This window comes from Nicotiana sylvestris, chromosome 6 (assembly GCF_000393655.2).
Source record: "Nicotiana sylvestris chromosome 6, ASM39365v2, whole genome shotgun sequence".
Taxonomy (NCBI): domain Eukaryota; kingdom Viridiplantae; phylum Streptophyta; class Magnoliopsida; order Solanales; family Solanaceae; genus Nicotiana; species Nicotiana sylvestris.
The window spans coordinates 1,463,620-1,476,878 of record NC_091062.1 but is presented as its reverse complement, the minus strand read 5'-3'; the positions used below and the strand labels follow the sequence as shown (position 1 = coordinate 1,476,878).

The 13,259-nt window shown below is 37.5% G+C and overlaps 1 protein-coding gene across 2 annotated transcripts; it reads left to right on the top strand.

The window, feature by feature from the left end:
- The first annotated feature begins 202 nt into the window (after nucleotides 1-202).
- Nucleotides 203-4,028, top strand: LOC104245323 (temperature-induced lipocalin-1-like). Of its 2 annotated transcripts, XM_070149997.1 has the most exons (3): nucleotides 203-723; nucleotides 3,016-3,218; nucleotides 3,733-4,028. In XM_070149997.1, exons 1-2 carry the CDS (start codon nucleotides 352-354, stop codon nucleotides 3,199-3,201), a joined length of 558 nt encoding a protein of 185 aa, XP_070006098.1. In that variant the 5' UTR covers nucleotides 203-351; the 3' UTR covers nucleotides 3,202-3,218; nucleotides 3,733-4,028. The 2 variants fall into 2 exon arrangements, with proteins under 2 accessions (XP_070006098.1, XP_009799221.1); XM_009800919.2 differs by having other exon boundaries at nucleotides 204-723; nucleotides 3,016-4,028.
- Nucleotides 4,029-13,259: the final 9,231 nt, after the last annotated feature.

Sequence of the window (13,259 nt, the reverse complement as noted above, 5' to 3'; positions counted from 1 at the left end):
GGAACCCATCGGAGCCGTAGCGAAAACGAATCTTCATAGGATAATTGTCACTGCTTATGGACCCGAACCTGGGTGATCTATCCATGACCAGGACGAAGTTTGGGTAAAACTAAGCGGAGGTCCGAACCTACTGACAAAAATCTGCTAGATAAGTATATATTTTTAACTTAAAATGTAAGGTCCTTAAATATCCACGTCTGTCCCATAATAAGAATTTCACCCTTCTCCTTTATACCAATTCAAAGACCCTAACCAATTCCTAAAGCAAATCAAAATCCTCGCTACAGAAAGATCCCAAACCCGTTTTTCTTTCTCCAACCCCAAAATCTTGAAAACCCCATTTGTTAAAAAATGGCAACAAAAGTAATGGAAGTAGTGAAAAAACTTGATGTAGAAAAGTATATGGGAAGATGGTATGAAATTGCTTCATTCCCATCAAGATTTCAGCCCAAAAATGGTGTAAACACAAGGGCTACGTACACTCTGAATCCAGATGGTACAGTGCATGTGTTAAATGAGACATGGTGTGATGGTAAAAGAGGTTATATTGAAGGCACTGCTTATAAAGCTGATCCTAAAAGTGATGAGGCTAAATTAAAAGTCAAGTTTTATGTTCCACCTTTCTTGCCTATTATTCCTGTTACTGGAGATTATTGGGTTCTTCATATTGATGAGAATTATCAGTATGCTTTGATTGGTCAGCCTAGTAGGAATTATCTTTGGGTAAGTGCACTATCAACCTTTAATATTTAAAGTTTTTGTGTTTTCTCTTTGATATAAAAATTGGTTAATTTTTATTAAGTAGATGTGAAATAGACTTAAATTTGTCTAAGCCTTGATGGGCGGAGTTGCCCGACTCCTGTGCTGGTGGGAGGTAGCAGGTAACTGGTGGAATAGTCGAGGTGCTCGCAAGGCGCTCCGAACTTGAACAACGAGGATTTATTATTCAAAGTTATTGTCTTTGTCATTTGATATGAAAATTGGTTGAGTTTTTATTAACTAGATGTGAAATAGATCGACTTAAATATGCCTAATCCTTGATGGGTAAAGTTATCTTGGTGGGAGGTAGCAGGTAACCGGTGGAATAGTCAAGGTGTTGGCAAGCTGCACCAAACATGAACATCAAGGATTTAATATTCAAAGTTATTGTCTTTGTCAATTGTCATTTGAATTGATATGAAAATTGGATGAAATTTTACTATGTAGATTGATATTATGTTAAAAGGGGGCGTAGTTGACTTAAAATCACGTGGAAAAAATTGTCTTAAGAGATCTATAATCTGTTGGAATTTATGCAGACCTAGCGGAAAATAGGGTACAAGCGAAGAGAAAAATCTATATCGGTAATAACAATTAGTTAAGTTTTAGTCACGTTAATATGTTTATTATAGGTCCGATATTTTGTAGGAGTTTTTAGACTTGTAGAGATTGATATGCCGGTAAAAAATGTGGAAAACTTTTACAATACTTTTATTGTTTAGTCCTATTAACCTTTGATATTCAAAGTTATTATCTTTGCCATTTGATGTACAAATTGTTTTGAGTTTTGAATACTGAATTGTTTGTGTGATTCAGAAAGTGAGTCTTGTTTTGTGTTGTTTTTCCTTCAGTTTCAAAATCCTGGTAAATGTATGAAAAAGTGATAGTATATATATCTCTCTCTTTGTATAGGATGATAAGGATAGAATCTCAGAGGTTGAAATAGAAATTTGGGTGAATGCATTTGACTTCAACCATCTGGCCTTCTCCTAAAACAAAGAAGATTGATCATTTGTTATCTGTTTGTATCAGTAGAAATTAACAGAAATTGTCACATTTTGCTTAGATACACGTATCTTCTTTGAAATTCAGAGGTTGAAGCAAAGCCGAGAAAATCCTTCGAAATTTAACCTTCCCTCCCTCTCTCCCACCCCTCACCAGAAGAAAAAAAGGACAGGAGAAAATCCTTCCTTATAGATATTTGTATGATCTATGCAATAGTGAATGCATAGTGAGATGAACAAATTGCTAAAGAAGTAGTGCTCTAGGTCTATTACTTGAGAAGGTTAAATTTCTCAAGAATTAGTAGCTATGTTGCGCGAACTCTCCAAAATGATGTCGTACCCACGTCGGATCCTACAAAAATACACTACTTTTGGAGGATCCGCCACACACCAACGATATTTTTGAAGAGTCCGAGCAACATAGCTTAGTAGTAGTATTTCATTTGTTATTTGACGATCATTGAAACTAGCATCCGATGACTGAGTCTATGAACATTTTGGTTTCTCTTTTCATAGTTGTGTTGATCTGCTTGCAGTTGTAATTTTCTTGAAGAGTTATATCAAGTCTGTGATACCTTTAGTTCTTCCAAGTCTGATACCTTAGTTGCATGAAACAATAAAGGTATAGAACTTGGATTATAATTTGCGGCATCTCAATTTTGCAGTTAAAATTTGGCGAATGATCTTTCCGTTCAGCATGCTGATCCCATTTGATCTCATTTGAGCTTCCCCTTTCCTAAGATCTTGGACGTGCCATCGACATTATATGCTCTACTGATCTATTTCGCAGAAAACCAGCTACATCCGACTACCTCGCTCTGACTAGAAAAGCATAGGGCGGACTCTATTTTATATACTAATTCTTGTCTTGACTTTCTCTCTTCGTATTGAAACGAATATCGTATACTAAGAGAACATTAGGCATCATTCTCTCATATCCAATTCCTAAACTTTTGTTCCATAAGTATAAAAGCGAGTAGTATATTTAGTTACACATAGAACATTCTTGTAGTTTTCATCTTTCCTAAGCCGAGGGTCCATTGGAAACAGCTTCTCTACCCTCTCGAGGTAGGGGGTAACGTCTGCGACTTGTGGGCCAAGTGGGGTCTTCACTGGGTCTGTTATTGTTGTTGTATAGAACGTTCGTGTATTTCAAACCCTCTGTTTGTTAGGTTATGAAATGTGCATATCTTTTTAATGGATTCTTGTTTTCTGGCTTAACGAAATGTATCTGGCGGCGGTTTGTTGGCAGGTATTATGTAGGCAAAATTCTCTTGATGATGAGATATACAACCAGTTTGTTGAGAAGGCTAAAGAAGAAGGCTATGATGTGAGCAAGCTCCACAAGACGCCACACACTAATCCCCCACCAGAAAATGATGATGCCCCCAAAGACACTAAAGGAATTTGGTGGATCAAATCAATCCTTGGAAAGTAGGCAAACGCAGTACAATGGTGAATTTTTTTTTACCTAAAAACAATTAAATGATTGTTTCAAACAGTCTTTAGTTATATTTCTAAATGTTTAAGCTTATGTTTTGGAAGTCTTTTGCCTCTGGAACTCTATAAAGTTGACAGTATCAGTAGCATGTGATAAGCATTTGAAGTCTGTGTGAAGTGTTTTGTTTTGTTTTGGGTTCACCCATCCGACGTGCGGAACTCAAATCCAAATCGGGTGGATCTTTATCCGGAGTAGAGCATAAACCTAAAAAGATGAAACAGACCCACTGGGTAATCGAGATTCGCATTTAAAAAGCCCAGTACGGGGGAGTATTAGCTCTCCCGTTGAGGTCCGGCTAATCGGGATCGCATTGTAGAAACCCCCATTATGGGGAGTTTTAGCTCTCCCTATCAAAGGGGACTATTCTCAGGGTCGGATCTGATACCTTTGGTCAAGGCTGAAAGAATCTTTATCCTTGGTTGCCTGTTTGAAATGTTGATTCTTTACACGTATTCTTTGACAATGAAGGTTCTTGGATACAAGCAAAGTGGGATTTCATGTCAATATTTGGTATTGGTAACTTAGTGTTGTAGCACTAAAGCAAAGGGACCATATGTTTGTTGGATTAGACATTTGGTGCAGGTGGACTCACTGTATTCTGCTTGAAAGTTCTATAATGTAATTGAAACTTGAAATGTGTATACTCATATCATGTCATTGTCACAAAGAAATAGTAGATGCAACACTATCAGTAACACTTTTGAGGATTTTTTGAAATTTATGTACAACTAATATAATTTATGAGCTTAGCATAATTGTCATAATTACTCTTATTTATTACTTTCATTTTCATTTATTGTTCTAGCATTGATGATGATATTTATCATATATAGGAGCACTAACTTTTAGATCAGTGTCTTAAGACAAGTCGTTGTTCAGGCTGGGACCAGGGGTGGAGTTAGTTGGGCGGAATGTGATTCAGTCAACCCCCTGGCAAAAAAAATGATAATGTGCATATAAGGTTAATTATGTTTCTTTGTATATATATTACATGTTGAATCCCCATAACTTTTTCACGTGATGACTTTTCATTTTTATTTTGAATCTCCTAGTAAACGAGGAACGATCATGGATAAGCAATGACTATTATTCATTAGGTCGTTTCTGATGGGCTCAAAAAAATGTAGGCTACTCGGGACAGTCGCATAACATACAAAAATTTGGAAATTGTCCTAAATTCTTGTTTATGGCCCTAAAACGCCAAAAAACGAGGAACGGTCATGACTAAGCAAAGACTATTGTTCATTAGGTCGCTTTTGATGGACCCAAAAAATATTAGGATATTCGTGGTCGGTCACCCGAATTCATGTAGATGGTGTGGACTATAGCACACAAAAATTTGAAAATTGTTCTGAATTCCTATTTTATGGTCCTAAAACGCCAAAAAAAACAAAAAACGTCAAGGAGAAGCGAAGACTATTGTTCATTAGGTCATGTTTGATGTGCCTGCAAAATTTTAGGAGATTCGAGGTCGGTCGTCCGAATTCATGCAGATGGCGTGGACTATAACACACAAAAATCTATGAATCATCCTAATTCCTATTTTATGGACCAAAAATACAAAAACGGGGAACGATCATGGCGAAGAGATTATTATTGTTCATTAGGTCATTTTTATGGGCCCGCAAAATTTTAGAAGATTCGAGGCCAATCGCTCGAATTCATGCAGATGGCGTGGACTATAACATACGAAAATATGAGAATCATTCTAAATTCCTATTTTATGGCCCTAAAATACCAAAAATGAGGAACGGTCATGGCGAAGCAATGACTATTGTTCATTAGGTCATTTTTTATAGGCTGTACGAAATGTTAGAGATTCAGGGTCGGTCGCCCGAATTCATACGAATGGCATAGGCTGAAAATATGAGAATTGTCTGAAATCATTTTTTATAGCCTAAAATGACAAAAAATGAGAAACGGTCATGCCGAGGCGATAACTATTATTTCTTAGGTCATTTTTTATGGCCCTGCAAAATTTTAGGTGATGCGGGTCCCGTCGCCCGGACCCATACAGATGAAGTAGGCTATCACACACGAAAATCTGAGAATCACACAGAATTCCAGTTTTATGGCCCTAAAATGCCAAAAAACGAGAAACGGTCATGACAAAACAATGACTATTATTCCTTATTTCGTTTTTGATGGGCCGACAAAATTTTAGGCGATCCAGGTCCAGTCTCCCGAACCCATGCAGATGTTGTGGGCTATAACATACGAAATATCGGGCGGAATTCCAATTTTATGGCCCTAAAATGCCAAAAATGAGGAACGGTCATGGCGAGGCGATGACTATTATTCCTTAGGTCATTTTTGATAGGTCGGCAAGATTTTAAGTGTTCGCGTCCGGTCACCCAGATCCATATAGATAGTGTGGGCTATCACACACGAAAATTTGAGAATTGGGCGGAATTCTAGTTTTATGGTCCTAAAACACAAAAAAATAAGGAACATTTATAGCGAAGCGATGACTATTTTCCTTAGGTCGTTTTTGATGGGCCGGCAAAATTTAGGCAATGCGGGTCCGGTCGCCCGGACCATGTAAATGGTGTGGGCTATAACATACGAATATCTGAGAATCAGACGGAGTTCCAGTTTTATAGTCCAAAACGCTAAAAAATGAGGAATGATCATGGTGCAGCGATGATTATTATTCCTTAGGTCGTTTTTATGCGCCGACAAAATTTTAGGCGATCCAGGTCTGGTTGCCCAAAACCATGCAGTTGGCGTGGGGCACACGAAAATCTAGGAATCTGATGAAATTCTAGTTTTATGGCCCTAAAACATCAAAAAACGAGGAACGATCATGGTGAAACAATGAGTATTGTTTCTTAGATCGTTTTTGATGGGCCGGTGAAATTTTAGACGATATGTAAATGGTGTGGGTCATAGCACACAAAAACTTAAAAATCAGGCGAAATTCCATCTTTATGGCCCTAAAACGCCAAAAATCAAGGAACGGTCATGGCGAAGCAATGACTATTATTCCTTAGGTCGTCATTGATGGGCCGACAAATCTTTAGACGATCCAAGCCCAGACGCCCAAACCCATGTAGATGGCATGGGTTACAGCACACGAAAAATTGGAAATCGAGCGGAATTCCAATTTTATGGCCCTAAAACACAAAAAAACGAGGAACGGACATGTCGATGATTATTGTTCCTTATGTCATTTTTTATGGGCCGATAAAATTTTAGGCGATCTAGGTCCGGTTGTACGGACCAATGCAGATGGCGTGGGCTATATAGCACTTGAAAATCTGAAAATCAGTCGGAATTACAATTTTATGGCCCTAAAATGCAAAAAAAAAATGAGGAATGGTCATGGCGAGACGATAACTATTGTTCTCTAGGTTGTTTCGGCGAAATTTTAATTTTGTGGCGCTAAAACGCCAAAAAACAAGGAACGGTCATGGCGAGGCGATAAGTATTGTTCCTTAGGTTATTTTTGATGGGTCGAAATAAATTTAGGTGGTACGGGTCGGCAAAAATTTTAGGAGATTCGGATCCGGTCGCTTGGACCTATGGCTGTCCAACGGGACGTCACGTCCCGTCCCAGTCCCGTCCTGTTCCGCTTCAAGTTAAATGGGATGGGCCAATGTTAAACGGGACACGGGATGGGACGGGACGACCATTTCGTCCCGTTTGTCCCGTCTCGTTTCGTCCCGTCCCGTCCCGCCAGTTTATTTTTGTTTAAATAACTAGCCGTTGAGCAACGGCTTAAATTGCAAAAATAGCCGTTGCCAACGGTCCAAACAGCCCCTACCCCCCCAAACACCCCCTAACCCCCCAAACTTTTAATATAACCCCTAAGTTTATTAAATTACATTTTGGCCCTATCCCCATTCTTCTTCATTTTTTCCCACAAAAAATCAATCTTCTCTCTCAAATCTCTTACATTCTAATATTCTATCTATATTCTATATTATTCTCTCAATTTTGTTACTATCAAGTATCAACTATCAACTATCAAGTATCAAGTGATAACTTTCAAGTTTCAATTTTCAAGTATTTGGGCAAATTTTTTGGAGCAACTTTCAAGCTTCAAATTAATTCGTCAAGTATTTGGAGCAATATTTTGGGCAATTTCTTCAAGTTTCAATATTTAATCACGGTGCACTCGTTCCATCTCCTAATTTTAATATATAATTTTGCGTATCATTTTAGTGCTTAATTTTTGTGTTTACTTTACGTGTTAATTTTCGTATTTTATTTGTGTGTTTAATATTTGTGTTAGTTTTTTTAATTTAATTTCGTATTTAAATTATGGCACCTAAAATGTATTTGATATTTTTAAAAAAAGCAGTAAAAAAAATAGTAAAAGTGAAAGTAGTAGTAATCCTAATCCTAACCCTTCTCCTAGACCTAGAATTAGAAAGCATATTGATGAAATGACTCATGTTGATGAAACTTCATTTTCCCAACCCCCCATATTTTATGATGTTCATGTCGGAGAACAATTAGACCATGAAACTTTACAAAGACAATTTGGCAATGATATTTTTTTGAGGATGAAGAAAATGAGGAAGAAGAATTAGATGAAACACCCACTAGTCCCGCAACACAAGCTCCAACTCAGAGTCAATCTCAGTCTGGAGCTTTACCCCTTGTACCCCTTGTAAGGGGTAAGCCTAAGGTTGAACGTCCCAAAACATCACTTGTATGGAAATTTTTTAAACATGATAAAGTCAATCATCGTGCTATATGTGAAAAATGTAAGCAAGTATTTGCACACACAACAAGTGGTGGGACGGGGGGTTTAAGTAGACACTTAATAAGGGATCACAAATCTTTATGGATACAAGCTAACATAGAAGCCGGAAAAATTATAGATCCTACCATCAGTACTGACACTCCTAGCGGATCTGGTTCTAATCAAATTCAACAACAACTTGACCCTGCTTCTGGTCATGTTTTACGCAAATATAACAAAGATAGAGATCGTGAGAACTTAGCAAAAATGGTGTCTGTATGTGGCTTACCTTTTACTTTCCCTTCTCACCCTGCTTTTGTGCATTATATACAAGAAACTTATAACCCTACTTTTCAAGGTTTTCCTAAGACCACGGTTAGAAATGATGTTTTTAAATTTCAAACCGAATATCTTCAGTATATTCGTTGTGTATTTTTTCACTTAGATTGTAAAGTGTCTATCACATCTGATATAGGTCGTAGTCCTAATGGTTGTGATTATTTAACTGTTACATGTCATTGGGTTGATCATCACTGGAACTTGCAAAAACGTATTATTGGTTATAAATTTGTTGATTCAAAACACACTGGAGCATATATTGCAACTACTGTTCTACAAATACTTGATTTTTATGGACACATTAATAAAGTTTTAACTATCATCTTAGATAATGCTTCTTCTAACACAACCGCAACAAATAGCTTAAAATCTAGGCTTTGTCCAATTAATCCAACAATTTTTCATGTTAGATGTGCATGTCATATTTTTAACTTGGTTGTAAAAGATGGTCTTAATTTATTTTCTGATGCTTGTAGTAAAATACAACATGCTTGTGGCTATATTTTTCGTGCTCATAAACAAAGTAGAATTCGTGAATTTGCTCAACAATGTGCTAGTGCTAACCTTCCATTTAGAAAAGTTCCAAAAGATGTTTGTACTAGGTGGAATTCTACTTATGAAATGCTTAAAGTTGCTTATGATTATCGGGTGCCTATCCAAAAAGTATTTAATATGCATAATGTTCACCCTGTTGATCAAATTGTTGATTCTGATTGGGATGAGATCAGAGAGCTTACTAAAGTTTTAGAAAATTTTTATTCAGCTACAAAACAATTTTCTGGTATATATTATCCTACTGTTACACAAATATTGTGGTATATTTGTGGAATTTCTGTTGTATTTGGTAAGTATAAAAAAATCCATCTTATGCACCGGTCATTAAAGAAATGATTTTAAAATTTAAAAAGTATTTTTTCCTATTCCCGAAGTTTATTTAATTTCTACTCTACTTAACCCATCTTTAAAATTAAGAAGTGCAAAGGGACTTGTTCGTAAAATTTATGAGAATTTAGAAATTCAAGAAAATGAATAACCATCTCTCGAAAACTGCCAAGCTAGCATATATTCTTATGCTAGATCAATGTTTGATAAATATAAATCTATGGATACAACTGGTTGTGAAACTGCTCCTTCTACTTCTAAGTCTAGAGCAGAAGTTTTATGGGAAGATATGGATGATATAACAGGTTTTGATTCCTCTATTGATGATGAACTTGATTCTTATCTTAATCAAGGATTGGAAAATATTAAAGACGAAGAAGGCAAGGAACAACTTTTGTCATGGTGGAGGGAGCGTGGCAAGGCTTTTCCAACACTTTCAATTATGGTCCGAGATATCCTGGCTATTCAAGCATCATCAGTAGCATCAGAGAGTGCTTTTAGCGCGGCAAGATTTCAAATTGGAGATCATAGACATTCATTAGCAGAGGACAGTCTAGAGATTTCCGTATTATTCAGAGATTGGATTAATGCAGAAAGAAGAAATCTTGGTTTTGAAAAATTAACCACTAGGGAAGAAGAAGAATACAATGAGATACTAACCACTGGGAGTGATGACGACATGGAGCTCATGGAACATCAATCAACATTGCCAATTCCAACAGAATGTCCGAGAGATATTATTGATAAGTTACAAAGAAGCTATATAGGAGCTTACAAATATTAGTATGATAATTTGTAATTGGCTACTAAGAAGCCTAGTTCAAACAGAACCCTTCCTAGAAGGTGGCTGCGTAGATTAGGTGCTCTTCAAAAGAATTATATTTGTATTTGAGTTTTGAAAGTTCTATTAATAAAATAAAAGGCTCTAAGCGTTGAATTTTATTTATGAATTGTCTTAGTTACTTAATAGTTAATACTTTGAAATTATATTAAATAAATTATAACTCTATTATAAATTTATAATTACTAGAATATTTCATTACAAGTCTTTTGTTTTAATATTTTATAATTCTTTACATAGTTTTCTAATTTTCATTTTAACATAGTAACATTTAAGTTTATTAAATAAGTCAAAAATCTAGCCGTTGAAAACTTTAAAAACATAGTAAATTTCAAAAACTAGACGTTTTTTTTTATAAAAAAATACACTTAAGGCCCACGAACCCGTCCTGTCCCATCCCGTTCCGTCCCGTCCCATCCCGTCCCATCCCGTTTGTTAGCGGGACGGGATGGGACGAACGTTTCGTCCCATTTGTCTCGTCCCGTTTCGTCCCGTCCCGCCTCCATCCCGCTTAAATGCCGTCCCGTCCCATCCCGTTAATTTGGTTTCGTCCCGTCTCGTCCCGTCCCGTTGGACAGCCATACCTGGACCCATGCAAATGGCGTGGGCTGTAGCATACGAAAATTAGGAAAACAGAAAAAATCCAATTTAATGGCCTTAATATCCGGATCCGATCGCTCGGACCCATGAGATGGCATATACTATAGCACACAAAAATCTGGAATAGAGCGAATTGCAGTTTTATGGCTCTAAAACACTAAAAATTAAGGAACAATCATGGTGAGGCGATGACTATTGTTCCTTGGTCGTCATTGAAGGACCGGCAAAATTTTAGGTAATCCGGGTCTGGTCGCCCAGACCCATACGGATGGTGCGGCTGTACGACATGAAAATCTGGGAATCAGGCAGAATTTCATTTTTTTTGCCCTAAAATGCCAAAAACGAGGAATGATCATGGTGAGACGATGACTATTGTTCCTTATTTCGTTTTCGATAGGCTGGCAAACTTTTAAGTGACCCAGATCCGGTCGCCCGGACCCATGCAGATGGCGTGGGCTACAACACACTAAAATCTGGGAATCGAGCAAAATTCTAGTTTAATGGCCCTAAAATGCCAAAAATGAGAAATAGTCATGAAAAGGCGATGGCAATTGTTCCTTAGGTTATTTTTAATGAGCCAATAAAATTTTAGACGATCTGTGTCCGGTCGCCCAGACCCATGCAGCTGGAACGGGCTACAACACACAAAAATCTAGGAATCGAGAGGAATTCCAGTTTTATGGCCCTTAAACGCCAAAAAATGAGCAACAGTCATGGCGAGGCGATGACTATTATTTCTTAGGTCATTTTTGATAGGCGGATAAAATTTTAGGCGAACTGGTCCAATCACCCAGACCCATGCAGATGGTGTGGGCTATAGCACTCAAAAATCTAGGAGTCAGGCGAAATTCCAAATTTATGGCCCTAAATGCTAAAAAATGAGGAACGGTCATGGTCAGACGATTACTGTTGTTCCTATTTTATGATGCTAAAACGCGAAAACATTAGAAACGGTCATAGCGAGGTGATGACTATTGTTCCTTAGGTTGTATTTGATAAGATGGTAAAATTTTAGGTTATCCGGGTCCGGTTGCCCGGATCTATTAAGATAGCGTAGGGTATAGTACTCGAAAATGTGGAAATCGGGAGAAATTCTAATTTATGGTCCTAAAACGCCAAAAACAAGGAATGGTCATAGCAAGGCGATGACTATTGTTCCATAGGTCATTTTTTATGGTCCGAAAAATTTTAGGCGATCCGGATCTATTCGCCTGGACCTATGCAGATAGTGTGGGCTATATAGCATATGAAAATTTGGGAATCTGGCGGAATTCCAATTTTGTGGTGCTAAAATACCAAAAAATGAGGAACGATCATGGCGAGGCGATGATAATTGTTCGTTAATTCAATTTTTAAGGGCCGACAAAATTTTAGGCGATCTGGGTCCGGTATATCACATAAAAATCTGGGAATCAGGCAGAATTCAAGTTTTATGGCCCTAAAATGCCAAAAAACGTTCATGACAAGGCAACGACTATTGTTCTTAGGTCATTTTTTATGGGGAAATAAAATTTTAGGCTATCCGGGTCCGACCGTCCTGACCAACGCATATGGCGTGGGCTATAATACATGAAAATCTCGGAATCGGGTAAAATTCCAGTTTTATGGCTCTAAAATGCCAAAAACGAAGAACGGTCATGGCGAAGCGATAATTATTATTCTTTAGGTCATTTTTTATTGCCCGACAAAATTTTAGGTTATTCGGTTTCGGTCGCCATGCATGCAGATGGCGTAGGCTATGAAAATCGGGCGAATTTCCAGTTTTATGATCCTAAAACACCAAAAATAGAGAAACGTTCATGGAGAAGCAATGGCTATTGTTCCTTAGATCGTTTTTTATGGGGCCGACAAAATTTTCAGCGATTCAGGTCCTATCGCCCGGATGCATGCAGATGGCATGGGCTATATCATACAAAAATCTGGAAATTGGGCGTAATTCAAGTTTTATGAACCTAAAATGACAAAAATGAGGAACGGTCATGGCAAAGCGATGACTATTATTTTTTAGGTCGATTTTGGTGGGCTGGCAAAATTTTAGGTAATTTGGGTCCAGTCGCCCGGATGTATGCAGATGGCATAGCCTATACCACACGAAAATCTGTGAATCGGAAGATTTCGATTTTTATGACCCTTAAACGCCAAAAAATGAGGAAAGCTCATGGTAAGCGATGATTATTGTTCCTTAAGTCATTTTTATAGACCGACAATATTTTAGGCAATTCGGGTTCGTTCGCTCGGATGCATACAAATGGCATGGCTATAACACACGAAAATTTGGGAATCAGGCGAAATACCAATTCTATGGCCCTAAAATGCTAAACATAGAGAACGGTCATGGCGTAGCGATGACTATTGTTTCTTAGGTAATTTTTTATGGGCCGACAACATTTTAGGCCAATCGGTTCCGGTCACCCGGATGCATGTAGATGTCGTAGGCTATATCATACGAAAATCTAAAAATCGGACGAAATTTCAGTTATATGGCCTTAAAAGGCCAAAAACGAGGAACGGACATGACGAAATGATGACTATTGATCCTTTGATCGTTTTTTATGAGCCGACAAAGCATAGTCTATAGCAAACAAAAATCTTAGAATCGGGCAAAATTTATATTTTATGGCCCTAAAACGCCATAAAACG

Bases quoted from the DNA above. Each gene is read 5' to 3' on its own strand.
- LOC104245323 (XM_070149997.1), top strand. From the start codon at position 352: ATGGCAACAAAAGTAATGGAAGTAGTGAAAAAACTTGATGTAGAAAAG. The intron at 724-3,015 runs GTAAGTGCACTA...GTTTGTTGGCAG, and splicing joins CTAGTAGGAATTATCTTTGG to GTATTATGTAGGCAAAATTC.